We start from the raw sequence: 22,512 nt of genomic DNA on the forward strand, positions 1-22,512 counted from the left end.
TGTTTCCAGTAGACACAAGCATACATTTTGCACTGCATTGTGAAAATGCCCGTACATACATTTACAATGTGGATTTTATAACTGTCCTTTTTTGGCATGGTTGGAAATATAACCTTAGCTTTTTTAGAAACCAGATAAAAAAATTGTACTTTTTTCTTCCACTGTTGCTAGTGGGAGTGGGCTAGGGATGGATGTCTCTTTTTTATCTTTGAGAAACCTAATTTATTACATTATAGTGTTTTTTTTAAGGAAAGTCTTTTATTTGATCTCTTTTTGGTTTTTCTTGTACTCTTTAAAAGACCCAAATGAAACCAGGTGAATTCATTTTTGTGATACCTTGTGTTAAATCAATTGTGACTACTACCATGGAATCTCTTCCAGTTGAGCGATAAAGTGAAATGAGTTCAATTCTAAACAGTTCAATTCAAAGTTCATTTAAGCTAATGGGTTTAGAAGCATGTAACTGTTTAGAATTCCACTGTTAATTCCACAGACATCAGGGAACTATTAGGAAGGAAGAGAAAAAATGTCTTCCTAGTGTGTATGTCCACTGGTGCATATTCAATCATCGGTTCACTTTGCAGCAGAGGCGTAGCTGGGCCCGAGTGCGCCCGGTGCACACTCTGGCTTTTTCGCGCACACCTCCCCCCTGTGGTGCCCCCACCCCCACCTCCACTACCCCCACCCCCACCACTTACTTTGGGAAACCAAGCAGGCTGGAGTCCTGTTCTGGTGGGAATTAAATTTCCCAGGGTATTCTGGAAAATGTAGTTCCCACACAGGCAGGCCTGTTCTGCAGCCTGCTCGGTTTCCTAAAGTGTATGTGTGTGTGGGGGGGGCGCTGCAAGGGGGGGCACGGGGGAAGGGGGAGGGGCCAGGGAATTTTGCGCCCCCACGTGACCCAAATCCATGTGCCCAGTGCATGGCACCCCCCGTCCCCTGGGAGCTTCACCAGTGCTTTGCAGAGAAAGAGCATCCCTCCTCCCATTCTTGCTGCAGTCCAGTGAGGGCCTATAAATTTTTGATCCTGGGATCAGTGGATCCTCAGGAAAAATATGGGGATCAAAGTGGATGAAGGGGAAAATTAGCAGCCATTGTCATGCCCACTTCTGAGAACAGAAGAACTTCATGGCTGGATACATACTAGTCATTAATTTTCACAGCATAATTTTTAAAAATCATGTTGAAATCAAGCATTTTATAAACTTTGGAGCGCATAATTTCATATTTTCAAACAAATAAATGGGCTTGGTCTGTAGTAAATAATATTTACTGATTTCATAGTTTAAAACTGAAATTTGCTTTATTTAAAACTAAAATGTGCTTTATGTCAGCCAAAATAGATTGTTGCCAAATTTCAGTTTCAGATTTTAGATTTTTCAGCTGCAGAATGTGATGGAATTTTAGTGAATATACACTTAAATTGATGCCAGTAGATGTGATTTTCAGGGAGTTTGTCACTTAAATTAATATATAATGGATTCAAAGAATTTCTCAGTCAGAGGGAGGAAATCCTTTGTAATGCACTGCAATTTTAGCGGAAATGTTTCCCCGCAGTTTCAGAGAATAGGCAATTCTACAAATATCCAAGAATTGGTTTTACTTCTCTCTCATTTAAAAGTATAACTTGGAGGAAATTACTTATTTTCAGAGAAAACAAATCATTTTTAAAAGTTACAATTTCAGTTGAATTCTTTCTTTTAATCTGTAGGTCAAGATATTGAAACAGGCGGTCATGGAGATACTTGTTTTCTTGCGAACTGCTCCATGCAGTGTGAGATAGAGTTTTTCTATTGGGATTGTCCCACATCTACAAGCCCAGCAATTTCAACAACTAGCACAGCAAGCACAACACTGCCAACTACAAGTACAGTGCAGTCAACAAGTACAGTGATACCATCTACAACCATAATAAGCACCACAAATGCCCCAACAACACATCATCCAGAACCATGTTTAAATGGAACTGTCCAGGTTAGCAATTTTAATTGTTTAGTATTGTAATTAATATGGGGATGTTATGGAGTTATTTTGAATATTTTTTCTGTCTCTTCTATAAATAATCAAGCTGTTTTTTAAACTCTTATTTAGAATAAAAGGTTTTTGAGAACCTGCAAGAGTAACTGAAATGGGAAAAAAACCCTATCTTCATTTCATATGTACTGTTGTTTTAACATTTCCTATTTTATGTGTCAAGCACCCAACATACATGTTCCATTCACAGTTTGCACAAGTCCCAATACCAGTAGCATCTCACGCCTGCCAAACAGAATAAAATATACAAAATGAATTCTGATATGTATTAAAGAACAAAAGAGAATAATAAAGATAATTACTATGGTTGATGATCTGTTCAGATCTATTACAGTATACTGGGGAAAATGTAGTTAGAGGAATGTAGAATTTTGTTGTGCATAATTTTTTCTTTAGATAATAATTGCATTATTTGTATAAATAGATCCATTACATCTTACTTCACATCCTTGCTGAATGAAGCTACGTAATTCAAGAGTGGAGCTATGTTTTAACCTCATTGTAACTAATTCCTCTATATTTTTCCTGATAGTAGTAAATGGCAATCATTCACTTACGTGGCACAAATGAACTGAATATATTTATAGAGGATTAAATTTGCTCAACACCACTAGTCGCCTGCCACTGAGAACCAAACATATTGGAAAAGTGGGAAGCAACAGATTCAGTGAACAACCAACAACGTTCATCTAATGAAATATGTATTGTCAAAGGCTTTCACGGCCAGAATCACTGGGGTGCTGTGTGGTTTCCGGGCTGTATGGCCGTGTTCTAGCAGCATTCTCTCCTGACATTTCACCTGCATCTGTGGCTGGCATCTTCAGAGGATCGTCTGAAGATGCTGGCCACAGATGCTAGGTGAGTGAGAAGAATCTCTTAAGCTAGAACACTCCCAAACTAACCCAGAAAATCTAACACCCCTAATAAAATATGGCTTTTACTTTCCCACTATAGAATACTGTCTTGTCCCCAAAACCATTTGTGAGTGATGGAGACCCCTCAAAATGGCACGGGATGTGGTCCATGGATTTGCAAGACATCAATCTTAAATTTAAGACATCAATCTTAAATTTACAGTTACAAGTGTCATCTATTTTGTGATTTGGTCGTAACTTCACACAAATTGACTTGGTTTGAAGCTATTTAGGCCCCCTCTGAAGGCATGTTTACAATTCTAGTCCTGGGTACCATATGTTTAAAATTACACTTATTTTTAAACAGAAGAATGAAGATGTATATAGTTGTGAACTTTGAGATATTAAAATCTTCTACAATTAGTATCTATCTGGTCATTAATTTCATTCCTCTGTTAAAAGTGTCATTCATTTGCTTTTTGTCTTCTCAAAATACAGCCTGGTGACTCTTGGTGGATATGTGAGTGTACCCAGGCCATATGCCTTGACAACAATACAGTTGTGGTGGTTCCTGTCAAGTGCGAACCACCACCTCAGCCCGAATGCTCCAATGGGCTTACCCCTGTGCGAGTGATGGATGACAATGGATGCTGTTGGCACTGGGAATGTGATTGTGAGTACATATATACACACATGTGTACATATAATGTTTCTTAGGTGTTCCCATGAGTGGGGAAAGCTACTGTGAAAAATGTAAACTTTTAAACCAGTCTACTTCTGTCAGGAATTCAGTTGAAATGTTCTGCTTTCCCTGCTGCCAAGCTCATTCTCTGACAGACATCAGCTTGTAAATTGGATTAGGGCAGTGATGGCGAACCTGTGGCACGGGTGCCAGAGGTGGTACTCGGAGCCCTTTCTGTGGGCCCGCTTACACAGAGTTTGTTATGTGGGGGTCGAAAATCACCCCCCGCACACACACATATCTAGGCTGGCCTGGGGCACTGAGCACGACGTCCATGCACTACAGTGAGCAGGGAGGACTTGGCTGGCGGGCCTGGTGTCTGTGCTCCGGGTGGTTGCTGCCCGTGGGGGGCAGGTGGTGCAGAGAAGGCAGAGATGCTTGAGAGGCACAGAGCGGTGTGCGTGGGACTTGCTGGAGGCTAGAGCAGGCTGGCCCCTGCTCGAGCAGGTGGGGCGGAGGAAGAGGGAGCCAACCTTTTTTTCTAAACGAAAACCTCAGCATTCAGGTTAAATTACCAGGTTGGCACTTTGTGATAAATAAGTGGGGTTTGGGTTGCAATTTGGGCTCTTGGTCTCAAAAAGGTTCGCTATCACTGGATTAGGGCCTGATATTAGCAAAAGTGGCTGACAATAATTTACTTAAAATTGCTGAATCTGTTATAAACTGAATCTGTTATAAACTCCAACTGGATTTTCCCGCTTATTTCATTCTTTACATAAGAGTTAATAGGAGTGTTTGTTTTCTTGTTACAAAACTTTTTTTCATATTCTTCTTTGTGCTGCTAAATAGATTCTGTTATTTCTCTGAAGGCTACTGCACTGGCTGGGGAGACCCTCATTATAAGACATTTGATGGCTGGTACTACAGTTACCAAGGCAATTGTACCTATACCCTGGTTGAAGAGATTAACAAGCATATAGACAATTTTGGGGTCTATATAGACAACTACCATTGTGATCCGCGGGAACCAGTCTCCTGTCCACGCACTCTCATTGTGAGGCATGAGACCCAGGAAGTGCGCATAACAACAGTCAGATTGGTCCCTATGAAAGTACAGGTATGAGAAAATGGCTTATGTTTCAGCTTTGCTCTGAGAAAGTGTAATTATTTTTTGAGAGAATTGCACTCGCTCAAATCCAGCTTCTAATTAGCAAATGAGTTCTGATCAATGACTTCTGCAGCAGATGTATCATGCAGAGTGACTGATAAATACTGCACAGTTGTCTTTGTAGAGTTTGCTGAAGTAGGCAGTGTTTGCCTGGTGTGGAGAAACAATAAATCTTAATCTGAGCTGCATTCAGGCTATCATGCTTGCTACAAATTTGTTTCTTTTGAAAAAAAATGAACCTTGTTTCTCATACCCATGTGTTGCTTTGACTTCCTTGGCTCCCTGCAGAGTGGATTCTTAGTGACATACAAATGCTGGCATCCAGGTGAACTGGCATGTGTTTACTCTTCACAAAACAGGCTGCCATGCTTTTGAGTTTCAACTTATAGGGCATAAACATTCTGTGGTCCACCTGGGTGCTGGTCAACTGGATTAAGTTTCCAGTTTATAAGGAGGGAGTAGACTGCAGACATGAGAAACAAGGCACATTCATCCTTGTCATGTCAAGAGAAAGTTCTTGCATATACCTACCTACACATACACATGCACTCCTAAGGTCTTTCCAGTGCACTTCCATGTAAGAGATAATTCTGGTCCTACAGTCCTATTCTCCTAGCAACTCCATGTATTCAAAGGAACATCCATGGAACATTTCATAAGGGAGGCCATGGTCATTCACTTAGTCTGTGGGAAAGCAAGGATTTAAATCCAGATGTTCTTAAATGAAATACTGAAAAGTAGATAATAAGAAAAGCATCTTCAATCCAGCTGGACAGTTTCAGATAATAAATCTTATTGATTTCCTATGCTGGGAATTATTCATGTGGACCAGGATGACAAAATGTTTCTAGAGAAGCATTTTTAGATAGTGTTCTGCATATTTTTATATTTAGAAAAACGAACTTGCATTATTCTGATCTAAATGTTGACATCTCCACAGGCTGAAACATAAAAAGAATCTGCATAGTATAAAAATCCAGAATAGAGTTTGGGTAATGACTCCTTGTAAAAGAAAATACCATGAACACTTAAGCCATCAAAAGTAAGATGGTAAGCTGACTAAGATTTCATGTTGAAATCTCTGATTATGCACTTCTAGGGTTGGCTAAATCCAGTTAAAATTTATGCTGATACATATAAAAGAACCCCATATTTCATTGTAAGTATTCTACATTACTTATTAATATCCTATCTCTCCTTCCCAATATTAGGTGCTTGTAAATGGACAGACAGTGGCTCTACCTTACACAAAATATGGTTTGAAAGTTTTTGAGTCAGGTGTAAATCAAGTGGTGGAGATTCCAGAACTTAAGATGAATGTGACCTACAATGGAATGGCCTTCACAATTAGACTGCCCTATCAGATATTTGGCAATAATACCCAGGGACAATGTGGTAAGGATTATTTTTGCTTGTCCTTGTAATCTGAAACACTAAAAGAAAAATTAAAAATGTTTTTATGTAAGCAAAAAAGCAGTTCTATCAAAAGAAACCCAAATGGTTGTATAAATCAATTTAAAATGACAATAATCTTTAGTATTACTTATACATTATGGATACACGTAAACTCTGCCTTTTGTCAATGCTAGGCACATGCACCAACAACCAAACAGATGACTGTAGGTTGCCCAATGGAACACTTGCCTCTACTTGTGAAGTAATGGCAGATAACTGGATTGTTAATGATCCATCAAAGCCCCAATGCGTTCCACTCCTCCAACCTTCAGGACCACCAACAACCCCACCTTTGGGTCCCTGTAAACCTTCTCCTCTCTGTGAACTCCTAAAAGAAAGGTAAATAAGATCCCCATGGCTTTGACTTTTGGATTTTGGTTGTGTTTGATATTAAATTGTCCTTCCTTGCTTTAAATCTGCTTTTTTCCTGGTTGTCTACTGTCCGGGGGTGGGCAACTGCACCCTGATGGGGAACACCACCCCCACGCTCTGGCTCTCTGCCAGAGGGCCTTACCAGTGGTGGGATTCAGCAGGTTCACACCACTTCGGCAGAACCAGTTATTAAAATGGAGCTTGTAAACTGCCAGTTGTTAAATTATTTGAATCCCATCATCGGAACCGGTTGTTAAATTATTTGAATCCCACCACTGGGCCTTACCCCTCCCTGGGGAATGCTCCCGGCAGGGGCGAAAAGACTCTTGCCGACCCAACACCACCACCAGCACTGGTGGATCGGGAGGAAGACACTCTGCCCCGGACTCACCTGGATGATGGAGTCCGATCTAAGTGGCCAAGGAAGCATTCGGGTTGTCCTCAACCACTCTGATTCTCTCCCCTGCTGACTTCATCCAATGACTGGTTCTGGGTGCCCAGGAGCTCACCCCATCCCTGCCTTAGAAGACTGGGCAGGGATTGGGACATGGGAATGGGAAGGGCCTGGCTGTTCCAGAGGGCCACGGCTGATTGGCCATGGCCTTGGAAGGGGAGGGGAGGAGAAGAGCCAAGAGGGGATAAAAGGAGAGGTTGGAGGAGACGAAGGGAGAGGAGGAAGCAGAGAGAAGGAATGGGGGAAAGCATACAAAAAGAAGAACAGTAGCACAGACGGAGGAGTGGAGCGAATCAAGAGAAAGAGTGAAAGGAGGCTGCAGGAACCGTGAGGCAACCCCAAGTTCACAGGGACAGAACAGTTTATGGGGATTGCCTGGAAGAGGAGGCAAGGAGATCTAGTCTTGGAGGGACAGGCCTCACAGGAACCCTGTGGCTCCGTAGGCTCAACTTAAGTAACTGCCCCATTTAAAGCAAGGGCAAGGACACCACCAACATCAGCTGTGAAGGGATTGGAGGGATGGATTCACCCACCCAGGGAGTACCCAGCAGGGTGGTGGTTCACATCTACTTTTTCAGTGATTTTAATTAACACCTCCTATGTCAACATATGGGGAGACAACTAAGTACTTTCAAATGATGCATGGATGTAAGATATTATGGTTTTATGACTCTTATGTTCCTGTCCTCTTTTTTATCCAGTTGCACAATTATAACTTTTGGTTAATGATGTCTTTGCTTCTAAATAAGCATCTTAGATGTTTTGATTATTTTTATTGTGCATATTTTTAATATCAGTTTATTGTGTTGTTCCTTCATACTCTCATGTTGGTAGCTGGGCATGGAATGTGAATCACCCACAATCCATTCCTTTTCTCACTGTTCACCCTACCCCATCCCAGTGTTAATTAATTACCTTTTATATTTTATTTCTTTTCATGAAGAGTTGTCTGACTCAAAGAACAAAGTATAATTGAGTGGGGATGGGTGAATACAATCAAACATGGAATGTTAGTATAGTTTTAATGGCATGGCAATTAATAGGCAGCCTTATTGAATATGCCAATAAATAGTGAGTGAGCTACATGATTAAATAACTATAAATCTTGTTACAATTGCATAGTTTCAGTGTAAATGTTACAGTTCATATTCACACTATAGATGGGTCATGCAACAAATGAAGACAAGGACTTCATTATTTATTATTGCCAGTGATAGTCATTCTGGCTCACAATAATGCCAGACTAATGCTTGTTAATTCTTAAATGTTCAAAGCATAGAAAGTGCTACTGGCTTTAAAAAATTTGAGAACAATATTATAAGGTTTATAATTGTATATGCTTTCTGATAGCATTCCACAATTTCGGGGATAAAACTTTATGATGAAAGTGCTTCATAGGAACTGGCTAAGCTACTATTATTTTTACATCTTTTTAAAATGCAATATGAGTACCAGGTTTAATGTTCTTGTGACCATCATGTCGCATGAACTGTGTCAACCTATCATGATGGCCTAGATGAGGAAGGAAAAGTCTTGCCAAACACAGTTGCTCTCTTAATGCACAATTTAAGAAGAAGAAAAGTAGTACACAACACAAGCCTTTATTGGCATACAAAACAGGACAAAATTTAAAAAAAAACAAGGTTAAGAAGTGCAGTTAAAATTACTGATTTCCAGTATAAAATTTGCAACAGTTTCACAAAAGAGCACATCAGAGCTGTTCAGGAGATTGGGTAGTAGTAGTAGTAGTTTGGATTTATATCCCACCTTTCTCTCCTGTACGGAGACTCAAAGTGGCTTACAAGCTCCTTTCCCTTTCTCTCCCCACAACAGACACCTTGTGAGGTAGGTGGGGTTGAGAGAACAACTGTGACTAGCCCAAGGTCACCCAGCAGGAATGTAGGAGTGCAGAAACACATCTGGTTCACTCTGCCACTCAGGTGGAGAAGTGGGGAATCAAACCTGGTCCTCCAGATTAGAATCCACCTGCTTTTAACCACTACACCATCCTGGCTTACCTTGAAGATTCCTTGTCATTTGGGTTGTCTGCTGGAGTGGTTTTCATGCAGATATTTATTTAAAATATGCACATTTAAAATTAGCTCTTTGAAGATAGTGTGGCTAGACTGTAGCTACATCATCCCTGGCCACAGTGGAACTACTCCCCCTTCTGGATTGCACTGTTACTGGGTGATCTTGAGCCAGTCGCACATTCTCAGACTAACCAACCTCACAGTGTTGTTGTGAGAATAAATTGAAGGAGAGGAGAACAATATAAACTGTTTTGTGGGGGCCCTGGGGAGAAAGACGGTGTATACAGGAAGGAAGGAAGGAAGGAAGGAAGGAAGGAAGGAAGGAAGGAAGGAAGGAAGGAAGGAAGGAAGGAAGGAAGGAAGGAAGGAAGGAAGGAAGGAAGGAAGGAAGGAAGGAAATAAATAAATAAATAAATAAATAAATAAATAAATAAATAAATAAATAATGACACCTATGAACAGGGATTCTGTTTCACCTTTTACATTTGTTATTCTAACATCTGTGGAATCTTTGTTGTGTGCAACTTCTTGGATTCAACAAGAAACTTTTATTGACGATTCTAAAATTACAATATGCAGCAAATTTTGTTTCCCCTCCAGTAGCTTAAGAAAATGCAGTCCAAGCATCTTCAAACTGTACTGAAAACTAACTTTCATTGATGTGATGAGCACAGGTAATTCAAGTAATAACATTGATTGTATTTTTCTGTGTCTAGTGTATTCAAGACATGCCACGAAGCTGTTGATTACCAAAACTACTATTCAGCTTGCTTATTTGATAGCTGCCGCATTCCTGACCGTAACATAGAATGCGCAACTCTTCAGATCTATGCAGCAACCTGTGCAGATCAAGGTGTCTGCATTGACTGGAGAAAGGACACCAACAATTCATGTAGTAAGTGCATGATTCTTGCTTTCAGTTAAAACCACTAGGATAGCTATAGAGTTAGACAGCATGCCTTAGCTTAGGCTCATTCTGCACAGCATATTTATAACGAGTTGCAATTGTTATAAATGAATTGGTTTTTCATTAATAAAAAGGGAAATGAGTTCATTTATAACAATTGCAACTCATAAGTTTGCTGTGCGGAATGAGCCTTAGATACCACATGTGCAAATTCAAGGTGTGATTTGTATACCAGTACAATTCCATCCCCTATGTGGTTTGCAAAGTCCAAGATTCCCTGTAACTGCCACAGCCTGTGTCACATAGTTTGTTGAACTGAGTGCTTCATATAATCACCCAAATGAAGGCCCCTTCCGCACATACAGAATAATGTACTTTCAGTGCACTTTGAAGTTGTATCCTGTATCCTCCCTCTATCATCCTGGGAGCCTATAACATCTATACCGCCTCCTCTCCGGGAGGGGTCTTTTTATCTACTGATAGTTTAATACTGGACGTCATGTGACCTACATGGAACGCTGTAATTTTTATGTAATTTAGGTATTTATTGATTTTAAATGTAACTGTTATTCTTGATTTGTTTATGACGTTTGTTGTTCACCGCCCAGAGCCCTCAGGGGATGGGGCGGTCTACAAATATAATAATAAATAAATAAATAAATAAATAAATAAGTTGGATTTTACTGTACGGAATAGCAAAATCCACTTTCAAACAATTGTGAAAGTGGACTGAATGTGCATTATTCTGTATGTGTGGAAGGGGTCTGAATGCATTCATGGACTCTAATACTGTTGTTTAAGTTACTTTTCTGTTAGAACCTTTACTAATATCTGCAAAAGCTTACTGAAATAATTTTACAAACCTATTCATCATTGCTCTCAAAATGCTTTGGGCACATGCAAGTAATAAATTATGCACATATATTTTGAAGGCCATGAACTGGAAAGCAAGGTGTGGGAGAAGGGAGGAGCATAGGTGAGCTGGAAAGATTGTTCCCATTCATTTTCCTCCTTGTTTTCGCTACACTGTCATGGTGCTCAAAAGTGGGTTGTTTTCCAGACTATGAAACTACTACTATTTCTCTTCATGCAAATAAACTTTGCAACTTCATTGTTACAACTGGATGTGCACAAAGGAGAAAAGGATGTTAGGCACCATACTAGTGAATAGTATGGTGTCAATTATGTCCATCCTTTTTTATTCCAAAGAATACTCACTGAACCATGCATTTCATAGAATACAATTTCCATAGAAACAATAAAAGAACGAATCAATCAGTCATTCATACTTAAAATGCTAAAAGCTGTAAACACACTATCAAGCTGTTGTGATAGATTCAGTACAATAGGATAAAAATGTGCACTTTTAAAATAAAATAAAAAATAGCAGTATAAACACAATTATAACACTCTATTAAATATAATACAGTAATACATAATGAGCGTCAAGAAAGAAGAAATGATTCAAGGAAGTGATGATATAAGCTGACAGGCTTCTCTGCTCCTTTCCAACCCCCTCCCCCTTATATCCCTACTTCAAGGGGCAAATTATACAAGACTTTTCAAAATGATGGCAACTGTGGGGGATATCATTTTTAACGTCTGCAGGGATTCAAGTAACTCCTTCTAACTACACATGTAGTTTGTTCAGCTCCAGAATGGGGCCAATGATTCTTCCTCCCACCCTCGCTGCCCACCAAGCAGGGCTATTTCAGCTTGGGAAAATGGTACAGGAGAAAGGCAGGAGTCCCTCCTCCTTCCTCACCATGGCCCAGAGCTGAATTGGCTGTGGGGAAAGTAAGTCAAGTCTGGGGAACCCATACCCCACTCATAAGACATCATGTGTCGTTTGACTCTCAGTTACTGGTTTCCTGGCCTCCTCATGTGGGAAGTCTGCACACTACCCCCTACATTAGACCCATGTTTCCTAATTCTTGGCTGAAAACTATTAAATAAGTATATGTTAGATATTATTTTTGGAAAGACTAATTGGGCAATGCCACTGGTCTTTTTCAATTTTTTAAATCTCTTTCCTTTTGTACTTTAATCTAGGTGTCCAGTGCCCATCTAACAAAATTTACAAGGCATGTGGTCCTTCTGAAGAGGAGACTTGTAAATCAGGGTAATTACTTTTCTGACCTTTCATTCTCAGTACTATCCATTTACATGACCTGGTGAGATTAGTTCCTTGGTGCCATTGTTTAGCACAATGTGTGTTTAGCAACCAGCTTTGGCTACTTCCCTGATGCTCATCGGTAGCACGAAACAAAAGTTCTGGAAATTCTTAAAACAACATCTACCTCCCAAATTCCCATACTCTTAAAATATGAAGGTATTAACACCCAAGTGCTTGTTCATGCACTCTCTGGCCAGGTATTCAATATGTATAGCTGATAAAGGGGCATTTCCTCTGTTCCATGAAATGACATGTGATACAGGTACTATGATATTCTGCTGAGCCCAACCCACATGATTTTCACCTTCACATAGAGGGAGGTGGAATACAGGAATCAGCCTGCCCATGCTTAAGTTGATGTTCACCTGTAGCTCTTTGCCACACTTTACTTTGCATGTGAGATGAGAGGAGTCTACTTGATCTCTCCCATGAGAGCACAGTTTACAACTAGATATATGAGCACACCTCACACAATAATCCAGCACTTGGTCATTCTCAGATGGATGTTGGACAGTCAGCGTTAGGAATTATTGTGGGCAATAATACGCCCAAGCCATATCTGCTGTGCTAATCTAAGTTAATTTGCACACACATAGCCTCACATTAGACAAGCAACTCTGTTCTTATTTGTTTTGAACTGCAGTAGTTCTTATTGACCAGCTAATGTATGGTCTTTGCTACCAGAAAAATATTGAAATTCCTACCTCTGTTTTTATCCCATCTTTACTACCCAACACACAAAGAAAATATGTGAAACCTACATTGCCAGTGCAACAATGGCACAGTAATCAAGAACATTCTCTGCTGGTGGTTTATGAAGTGGAAGATATTCATATTAGAATTGTTATATACAAACACACACATACTCACAGATCTCATTGGCTTTGACTGCTATATCTACTGGTATACTAGGCTGTGTATAAATGATACTGGTTTTTCTTTCTGAAATATTCACTTATAGTAACTTAACAAGAGTTAACGAGACACAAGTGGAAGGTTGTTTCTGCCCTGAAGGGACAAAACTTTATGACGCTGGTGTGGATGTCTGTGTAAAAACCTGTGGTAAGTTTGGGTAACTCTTCTTCCTCTAAAATATATTGGTTGATTTAAAATGTGTGACTATTAGGAACAGTGCCACAGGTAACAAAGATTTTCTTTATTCTGATTACAGGTTGTGTTGGACCAGATAATATACCAAGGAAGGTAAGATGCTTGTTTGTTTTTTTGTGCTGATCTTTAAGCACTTCATTTTATTGCAAACTGCTAAACTGCTTATGTTACACTGAGGTATCAACTATTTGGATAGATTCTCCTCAAGGCAGGGACCCCAATTTTTTTTGAGCCTTTTGGAATTCTGACACATAGTGGTAGGCACAGCTACAAAATGGTTGCTATAAGAGGGGGACTAGCCACTAAATATCAGGAAGTGAGATTATGCATAAACCCAATAGTAATACTTCAACATTTCAGGCAGAAGTTCTGGGCATCCTTTTAAATGACTGTATTGTTTCAAAATATTTCCTTGCATATACCCAGCTTAACTTCAGTTATACAGTGAAGATCCTTGTGTGTATAAAGATCTGCATAGCCTATCAGATCTTTAATGGCCATTCACAAACCCTGCTGTGCAAAAGTCCCGATATCCACACCTATTTTTAAAAACAATTGGTGGGCACTGGGAATAATGTAGGTGGGTGCAGTGGTGCCCACAGCATCTTATCTTCCTTAGGGAGGTCCTGCCTCAAGGATTACACAATGATAACTCTTTTGGAATGCAGCATTATGAATTTATAAGTCTCTTCTTCTGTCTCCGGAGATCCACGTCCATTTTTACAAGTTACAAAACTGATGGGCAGGGTGAAGTTGTACTATGTTTAGTAATTTACATGCATTTTCTTACTTATTGCCAGTTTGGAGAGATCTTTCAGTTTGACTGCAAGGACTGTGTCTGCCTGGAAGGAGGCAGTGGTATTATTTGTGAGAACCATAAATGCCCTGCAAACCAAAATGAAGCACAGTGTGAAGGAGAAGGATTCCATGAGATCTCTGAAGTCAACCCTGATGACAAATGCTGCTCTAAAACGACTTGTGGTAAGTGTATTTTAGTAATTTTTTGCATTTTAAGTAATTGACTCTGGACACAGAGGCCATTTCTGTACGACTGAAAAACAGTGTCCTAGGGACGTAAAAACACTGTCCCTGGGGTGCTGTTCGCACAGCTGGCACTGCTGCATCGCAGCAGCACCGTGCTCGCCCTCCCTAACCAGCGCGAAAATGCCGCTTTTGAAACTTGCTCCCTAAGTGAGTTTTTTCAAAAGTGGCGTCTTTCCGCTGGCACAGTGCAAAGTGCGCCGGCGTGAGGGCGCCACTTGTGGCCCCTCTGGTGTTCCGGTCACCTACCTTTCCTCTCTGCACAGCTCTGCACAGTTGGAGGGATATGCCCATGCTGCCCTCCAACCCCTGGCATGTCCCTCCTGCCATCCAGAGCTGCGCAGGGAGGAGAGGTAGGTGAACTGGACAAACCTGAGGCCTCTTGGTTCGCTGCAGCTTAGGGGCCGCTCCAGAGGCATATCTAGGCAAACTGGAGCCTGGGGATAAAACCTAAGTTTGGCGCCAGCCTATGGGCAGCCACCCTCCCCCACCACAACCAAACAATTATTTTTTGCAACATCTCACAAAACACCTCCCACCCCCAGCAAAACATACATGGCTCTCTCCCCACCAATTTTCTTTCCTAATTTTGTCCTTACACCAACCCTATCAGATACTAGGCTAAGCAGACTATTGCTGTGACTCTGGTATTCCTTACATATGTAAAGAAAGCTATCAACAATATTACCCTAGGAATTTCCTAATCCTGAGTCTCTGAAATTAAATTATTATAAGATGCTTGGCTGTTTCGCTGTACAACAATTTTGGTGGACTGCAATTTAAGGAGGGCCCAGTCTATTTACAATCTCATTCTGCTTTTTCTGTTTTACAGTTTGTAATGTCAGTGAATGCACAACCAGACCGCCTCCATGTATGCTAGGGTTTGAAGTTGTCTCTCATACTCCCCCAGACCGCTGCTGTCCTGTTTATCAATGCGGTATGTCTACCTTAACAGCTTGGAGAAGGGTGGGCATGGCATTTCACTTTTGCTTGTTGATACTAAGTATGTTTTCTCAGAGGGAAATCCAGCATTCACCAATGGGACTGATTTCTTAGTAAGTGTTATTTAGTGTAAGGCTCTGGCGCAAAAAGCCGTGAATGATCCAGAAGACCGAAGGTAAAGCACAAAGCTATTGTTCTACTGTTCCACAATAGATGTAAAGTACTTTGTGCACTCACTAGTATAACTCTGACAAAGTTTCTGAACTTAGCCTTTTCCCACTTGTAGTGAATTTATTCAGGCCTAGAGTGTTCCAATCGATTCAAGATAGCCTCTTTGTGCACATAAATAATGTCTACCAGTTAATGTCTATACACACTGCATTGCAGAAGGTTGCATCAGATAGAACCAACATAGAGAGTAAAATACTAGATACATAGTGAATTATAACATCCAGCAGTGCTGACTGATTCTCTGAATAACGCTGGGTGGTGGCTCTATCTTGCACTGGGCATTTAACAGATAATGAGCTGGAATATTTTGTAGAAGAGATATCTTTTTCTGTCCACCCCCTACCTGCTGGCTTTATTGGCCACACTTAGTCCAGGCAAAGAAAAGGTGGCATATTTGTTACTATATTTAATGTTCCAGTGTAATTTTCCCCTTTATATTGTCCATGTAGCAGCTGGAAAACACTTGTATGCAAGTATGGCATGATACGTTTAGGTCACTCTATGGCCGTGGTGGCGAACCTATGGCACTTCCAGATGTTCATGAACTACAATTCCCATCAGCCCCTGCCAGCATGGCCAATTGGCCATGCTGGCAGAGGCTGATGGGAATTGTAGTCCATGAACATCTGGAGTGCCAAAGGTTTGCCACCACTGCTCTATGGTAATGTTGTAGAAAATATTTAAAAAATAAATAATGTTAGTTTATTATACAAAATGGGTTGGATCCAGCCAACCAGTTTTTCTTCTGGTGAAAAAGCAATGAGGGTCCTCTTTGACCACACAAACAGGCATCATCACAAAAATTATGTGAGATTTGCATTGCACAAAGAATGAGAACTGGCTGAAAATAAGTGATAGTGCTGGCAATATCCAACTCACCTGCACTTAAGGAGAGATCTGTAGGATTGGTTCATTTACTGCTATTTTACAGCGGAAGCATGGCAGAGAGGTGATTGTTATGATCTATAGAGATTGTCTTTGAATAAAGTCATTTAAATACTACCTTTTTTTTTGTAGCTCCTAAGGGAGTTTGTGTGGATAATGGTGCTGAATACAAGGTATGTTTTCCTTTCTTCCAATGAACAACTCTGTGGAATGAAAACCATTTGATTCCAGAGCCATATGCTAATATAAATTTTGTTGAGGGAGTGGTTAGCTTATGCCGTCTGTTTTCAAATCTCAGATAAACCCATATTTTTTAATACAAAGCCTAACTCAAGAAAAAAATACTACTGACCAGAAGAGACTTTTAAAAAATGGAACAAAAATCTGTGAATGGAGCAAGGGAATATATAGAAATCAAATAAGACATGTGTAAAATTGGGACTAACTGCTGCATCAGTGGCCATTCTCACATTGATACAAATATATAGCAGTGGTTATTAATGCAATTTAACCAGTTCAGTTTCATATTGAGCTTTGCTAACAGATGAACTATTTCTTTTTTATTTCAGCCTGGTTCAAAAGTCTTACGGGGCAAGTGTGAGGACTGTATATGTACACACGAATGGAACAACAGTACTAATTTGAAAGTTATCAGGTGTGACCACATTCCATGCATCAAGTCATGTGAACAAGTAAGTATCAGCTGAACTTCTTTTAAGCCGTCACTATAAATATTTTTGGAAGAATTATATACTTAAATTGTATCCTCACTGAACTAGCTAGCCTTTCCTTTGGAGCAAAGCAAAAGATTCTGCCAATATCATGTGGGTTGCTATTATGGATATTATTCTCTCTTTTAGGCCTGATAAACTTTATTTACGGTAAGAAAGAAAGAAAGAAAGAAAGAAAGAAAGAAAGAAAGAAAGAAAGAAAGAAAGAAAGAAAGAAAGAAAGAAAGAAAGAAAGAAAGAAAGAAAGAAAGAAAGAAAGAAAGAAAGATTTTCACAGACAAAGGGGGGATTTCTGGCTGTGGAGTGTGATTTCCTGCCTTTCAACATCTTTGCCAGTCCAATGTACCCCCTGAAATGTATTCTTGAAGGACAGGGGTAGAGCATTTCAGGTGGCATTTTGGGCTACAGTGAGAAAGGAAAGTAAAAAAAGATGTACTGTGTTGGCAGAAATCCTTAGGCCCAGGGAAATGCTAGTTTAGCCGTTTCATACTTCCCTATCATGTTTTTATTTTGTAATTAACTTCAAAATGATGCTTTCATGGCAGAAATATAATGATTAGTTATGAACTGCAATTATGACCATTCTGTTACTCCTTTTTTATTTGGGACTTTTAATTTTGTCCACTGTGGATGGCTTACTGAAAATCTACATATCTTTTAGGAGCGTACCATCATTCAGCCCCAGTGACTCCCTTGCAAAGTGCGAATAATGGCACAATGCAGATATAAGGAAATAGGAAAGTGTGCCATCTTTGAGGTGCTGTAGAAATACATTAGACATATTCACCGTGCATTTCTTTCATTCTAGGGATATTCTCTAAGGTGGCATTCTGATGAATGCTGCAAAGAATGTGTGCAAACAAGCTGCGTTATACAAGCAACTGATGGTGTTTTCACTTTAGAAGTAAGTATATTCCTTTTCTTAATAAGAATTTTCAAATATAAATTATTCTCTTACCATTTTTAAAATTTTGCTGCAGGAGAAGCAATGAATGATAAGAGAGAGAGAGAAATGTAGTTATTTTCCCATCAATATATACAACTTGAACATTTCCTTGATCTACTGTTCTCATGACTTGCAAGGCTCTGTGTGAGAATCCTCCTCTTTTCCCTCCTCCTTTCCCTTCTTCAAGCCATCCTTATATCAGCCTAATACTTAGATAGTAGAATTGGGCGTATCTGGGATCAAATACACACACACACACATTTTTCTAGAAGCTCAGAGCATGATCTCTTGAGCTGATCAGAGGCGTAGCTCTGGGGGGAACAGGGGGCATGTTGCACTAGGCGTGTGCCTGGGGGCGGGAAATTGCCCCCATGGGTCCCCCTGCAGCATCCCCACCCACACACTTACCTTTGATAAACAGTTCAGGCTGGAGAAAAAGCCTGTTCCCTTCAGGCTGAAAACGCCCTGGTGCAACACGCCCTGGGGCTCGCAAGGTCTCATGGCAAGTATAGTTCCCATCAGGCCGTTTTCAGCCTGAAGTGAACTGGCTGCTTCTCTAGCCTGCACTGTTTATCAAAGGTAAGAGTGTGGGGGAGGGGCGCCGCAGGGGACACACTGTGCGGGGGAGGGGGGCAGAAAACACAGAGTGCGCACTGGGCGCACTCTGACCCAGCTACACTTCTGGAGCTGATCATTCTCTCTCAGCATGATATAAAGACAAAATGCCACCCTGATTTCCCTAGAAGGCATAAGGAATAAAAGAATGTGATGGATAGATAATTATTTCCCATAATTTCTTCATTTCCACAGTTTTGTGACTCACAGGTCTCAGTTGTGAAGGAGGCTATTCATGCATTATAAAAACCAGTCATTTTCCTAGTTCAAAGTATCATGTCTCTTAACATGTCTCAGACACCTTCACTTTTATACCCTGGAAAACTTGCTGGACTTTAAGATGCTACTGGACTTAAACCAGACCTTTACACTATATCAGGGGTCTGCAACCCGTGGCTCCAGAGCCGCATGCAGCTCTTTCAGCCTTATACTGCGGCTCCACATGGCCTAGAGGTCAGAGGGTAGCGTGGGTGTGTCCCTCCAGCCCTCCAGAGCAGTGCCGGAAGGAAAGGTGAGTGGAGGGGCCAAACCATCTCTCCGTCTCAGTAGATCTTTGGGCCCATGGAAAACAGATCCAAATGGCTCTTTGGGTGGTAAAGGTTGTCGATCCCTGCATTATATTCTATTATGTTTTTAAAGAGAAAACAAGGTGAAATGAGATTTTATTAGAAAACAGTACTCAATTGTTGTGTTTTTGAGCCATTACTGAATTCATTCGTTGTGTTATACAGTCTGGTGACCGCCGGCATGATCCAAACAACAACTGCACTATTTATTCCTGTATGACCATCAACGGACAGTTGATCTCCTCCACTTCCACAATTAACTGTCCAAACTTTATAGAGACTGAATGCCAGCCTGTGAGTAAATTTTGAATGTGCATGTTCAGTTTTATGAATTCTTTAATTTGATTCAGTCATGTATGAACAAGAGAGGATACAGCTAGATTTTCTTTTGCATTCCAGGAATATCTAACATCTAAAAATAAAAAAGGTCCAAAGAAAATATAAAATTCTAAAATATTAGTATGACTGATACTTAAAAACAATGCCGGAAATGAAACATTGGAAGTGATCCTTAATCACAATGGGACAGAATCATTTAATCATAGAAACTGTGATTTTATGATTCTAACCCATTGTGATTAATGGTCACTACCAATGTTTCATTTCCAGTGTTGTTTTTAAGTATCAGTCATACTAATATTTTAGTATGTTTCACACACTTGATTTTTTAAGTGCCAGTCAGCTACTAACTTTAGTATAATGGCTTTTTGATTATCATAAAGGTCCAATCGGTCACATCAGATACTTCTACTCTCTTCAGAAAAAATTAAGATGAGGGAGAGTTTAGAAGCTTATGGGTGAAGAGCTTTAACAGCTCTTAGGAAGGCAGTTGAAGCTCATGGAGGCAGATTGGGGAGGTGTCCAGGTCTTGTTGCACTTTCAAGAATATCATCAGAGTTCTCCAGCCAAGCCAACCAAGTGACCGCTTGAAGGTGGCATGCTGAAGAAGGCACTGAAGAAGGCACTGACCCAGTGGTGTAGCACCAATGGGGGGGGGCGGCGCAACGCCCTGGATGGGCACCTCGGCTGGGGCATGGTGGAGGCGTGGCATGGCAAGGGTGGGTAAGCTGCCCAGCTGACACTTGAGAGCGCACAGAAGGCGATCTATCTATGCCGGGTGCAGTGTTCCCTTGCTCTGGTGAGTACCACTCACCATTGGTGGTACTGAAGGCAATGAACATCACTTTATGGACAACCAAATAGTTTGCTAGCAGCCAATTAGTTTCCTGTTCCCAATTCTGAATTGAGTCAAGGAGAATTTGACTATCACTGCTTGTGATTTAAGCAAAATTGTAGTGTACCTCAGTTGCATGCCTAACAGTCAAATCCCCTGGCAGCTGCGGACATGCTGCTGCACCACCGCCAGAGCAGCATGGAAGGCAAGGGAAAAAAAACCCTGGCTACCTCCATAAGGTTAAGCAGACTTACACCACCTGAAATCCGAGGCCCTGGCCATGGTGCTCCTGGTGTGAAAGCCCAGGTGGAAGCTGACTACAGTCAGCTCAATCCCTGGGAACTCTTCCCCCACCCACACACAATGCTGGCATCCCCCTGGGCACCAGTGTAGCTCCTTGGTGGCATCCACTCCAAGACTTCACCATCATGGAGCTTTGGAGTGGTTGGCTGTTGCAACATTTGCCCTCTCCACTGGTGGGGTTGCCTGTTATGCCAGCAAAGGTGGCAAATGTGCCAGCATAGCCCCACACCACTCCCATCTGTCCATTCGCTATCACCCCCCAAGGATTGGACTATCAGTCTCTTTCATCCAATAATTTGTACATCAACAGATTCTGCTGAGCAGTCATAGAATTTTCAACCAAAATGCTCCTCCCCTCTATGACCTTGACTCATATCTTGAACTAGTAGTCACTTCACTGTAAGATATGGCTGTGCTGTTTGGAGTGATTATTCAATGTAGCAAGATAAAACTAATGCATTTTCTGGTTTTTTTTTTCTAGAATACTGTTTCTTTAATGCCCAATGGCTGCTGTAAAAAATGTAAGTATTATACATTATATACCCACTTGGGAAGATCAGGTCATTGACTCTAACTTGAAAAATAGAACTGATATTGTGGGATGAGAAATAGGTTAATAAGTTATAATACATTGGACTATTGCTATTATATTCCAAGACTTGTATTCTTCTTGATTTACACGTTATGGTATTTTAAATATCCATTTAACTATTGGCAAGGTAAGAAAATAAAATATATGTCTTGTCGAAGGCTTTCACGGCCGGAATCACTTGGGTGCTGTGTGGTTTTCGGGCTGTATGGCCGTGTTCTAGCAGCATTCTCTCCTGACGTTTCACCTGCATCTGTGGCTGGCATCTGTGGCTGATCCTCTGAAGATGCCAGCCACAGATGCAGGCGAAACATCAGGAGAGAATGCTGCTAGAACACAGCCATACAGCCCGGAAACCACACAGCACCCAAAATATATGTCATTTGTTGAGATTAGAGTGTTATAGGATTTTTGTAGCCAGAGGTTATCACTTTAGATTAGACCTTTGCAAACCAAAGTAATACTTCGAGCTAATAGTGATAAGGCTTTCCAGTAGACAAACTAAATGGCTACAAACTTTGAAAACACCAATTTCTTAAGAACTTTTTATTATTTATTTATCTTATTCTGCTTGTGGAATTGTTGAATATCAGTTTATAAAACCCACTGTAAATGCAGAGAGAGTCAAAAATATTCTCTAGGAATTTACCCTGGGGCTTTTCCTATTCTCACTCGCTAAGCAATGTTGCAGGAAGGATGAAAAGTGGGCAGCTGCTATCTGTTAAGATGAACTTCAGTGAGTTGGGCAGCTTAATCCAGAGGCTGAAGCAGCCAGGGTATGGTTTCACTGCCACACCACCTCCAGAAGGCTTCTCCGTGGCACAGGAAGGCAGCAAAGTCTGGAAAATCCTTGGCCGCCTGAAAACTCTCCACAGGCCCAAACAAACACCCAAAGGGTGGTAGGTCTGAGGTCTGTGCCAGCTCAAAAACCTGGAGGAAGCTGACTAAAGTTGGCTCTACCCCCAGGAATGGCCCTAGTCTGCCCCCAGCCACACTGGCATCCAGTTTTAAGTCAGTGCAGCTCTGTAGAGTGCAGGATAAGAACATGAGAACCTAAGGATCTTCTGGGTTGGACACCACAGAGCTCTGTGGTGCACGCCTGCCTCCCAGTTTGCCCTCCCTGCCAACGTAAATGCCACTTGCACCAGTGGGGTGGGCAAACATGTCAGCGTGACCCCACACCAGCACCAAGAACTGAATCCCCACCCCCAATAGGATTGTACTGTTAGTCTCATAGGCAGAAA

At 41.0% G+C, this 22,512-nt stretch overlaps 1 protein-coding gene across 1 annotated transcript in view; it reads left to right on the forward strand.

Moving 5' to 3' along the window:
• MUC2 (mucin 2, oligomeric mucus/gel-forming) overlaps positions 1–22,512 on the forward strand; it is a 77,401-nt gene that overhangs the window by 50,078 nt on the left and 4,811 nt on the right. Inside the window, exons 37-52 of the mRNA XM_048484569.1 lie at positions 1,712–1,974; positions 3,387–3,561; positions 4,440–4,687; positions 5,950–6,133; positions 6,328–6,532; positions 9,769–9,947; positions 12,012–12,081; positions 13,097–13,197; positions 13,307–13,338; positions 14,046–14,226; positions 15,119–15,223; positions 16,477–16,517; positions 16,914–17,036; positions 17,884–17,979; positions 19,368–19,496; positions 21,161–21,200. Coding sequence (XP_048340526.1) covers positions 1,712–1,974; positions 3,387–3,561; positions 4,440–4,687; positions 5,950–6,133; positions 6,328–6,532; positions 9,769–9,947; positions 12,012–12,081; positions 13,097–13,197; positions 13,307–13,338; positions 14,046–14,226; positions 15,119–15,223; positions 16,477–16,517; positions 16,914–17,036; positions 17,884–17,979; positions 19,368–19,496; positions 21,161–21,200 — 2,172 coding nt within the window. The remainder of the gene's footprint in view (positions 1–1,711; positions 1,975–3,386; positions 3,562–4,439; positions 4,688–5,949; positions 6,134–6,327; positions 6,533–9,768; positions 9,948–12,011; positions 12,082–13,096; positions 13,198–13,306; positions 13,339–14,045; positions 14,227–15,118; positions 15,224–16,476; positions 16,518–16,913; positions 17,037–17,883; positions 17,980–19,367; positions 19,497–21,160; positions 21,201–22,512) is intronic.

The sequence above is a fragment of the Sphaerodactylus townsendi genome, linkage group LG02, assembly GCF_021028975.2.
Source record: "Sphaerodactylus townsendi isolate TG3544 linkage group LG02, MPM_Stown_v2.3, whole genome shotgun sequence".
Classification (NCBI taxonomy): domain Eukaryota; kingdom Metazoa; phylum Chordata; class Lepidosauria; order Squamata; family Sphaerodactylidae; genus Sphaerodactylus; species Sphaerodactylus townsendi.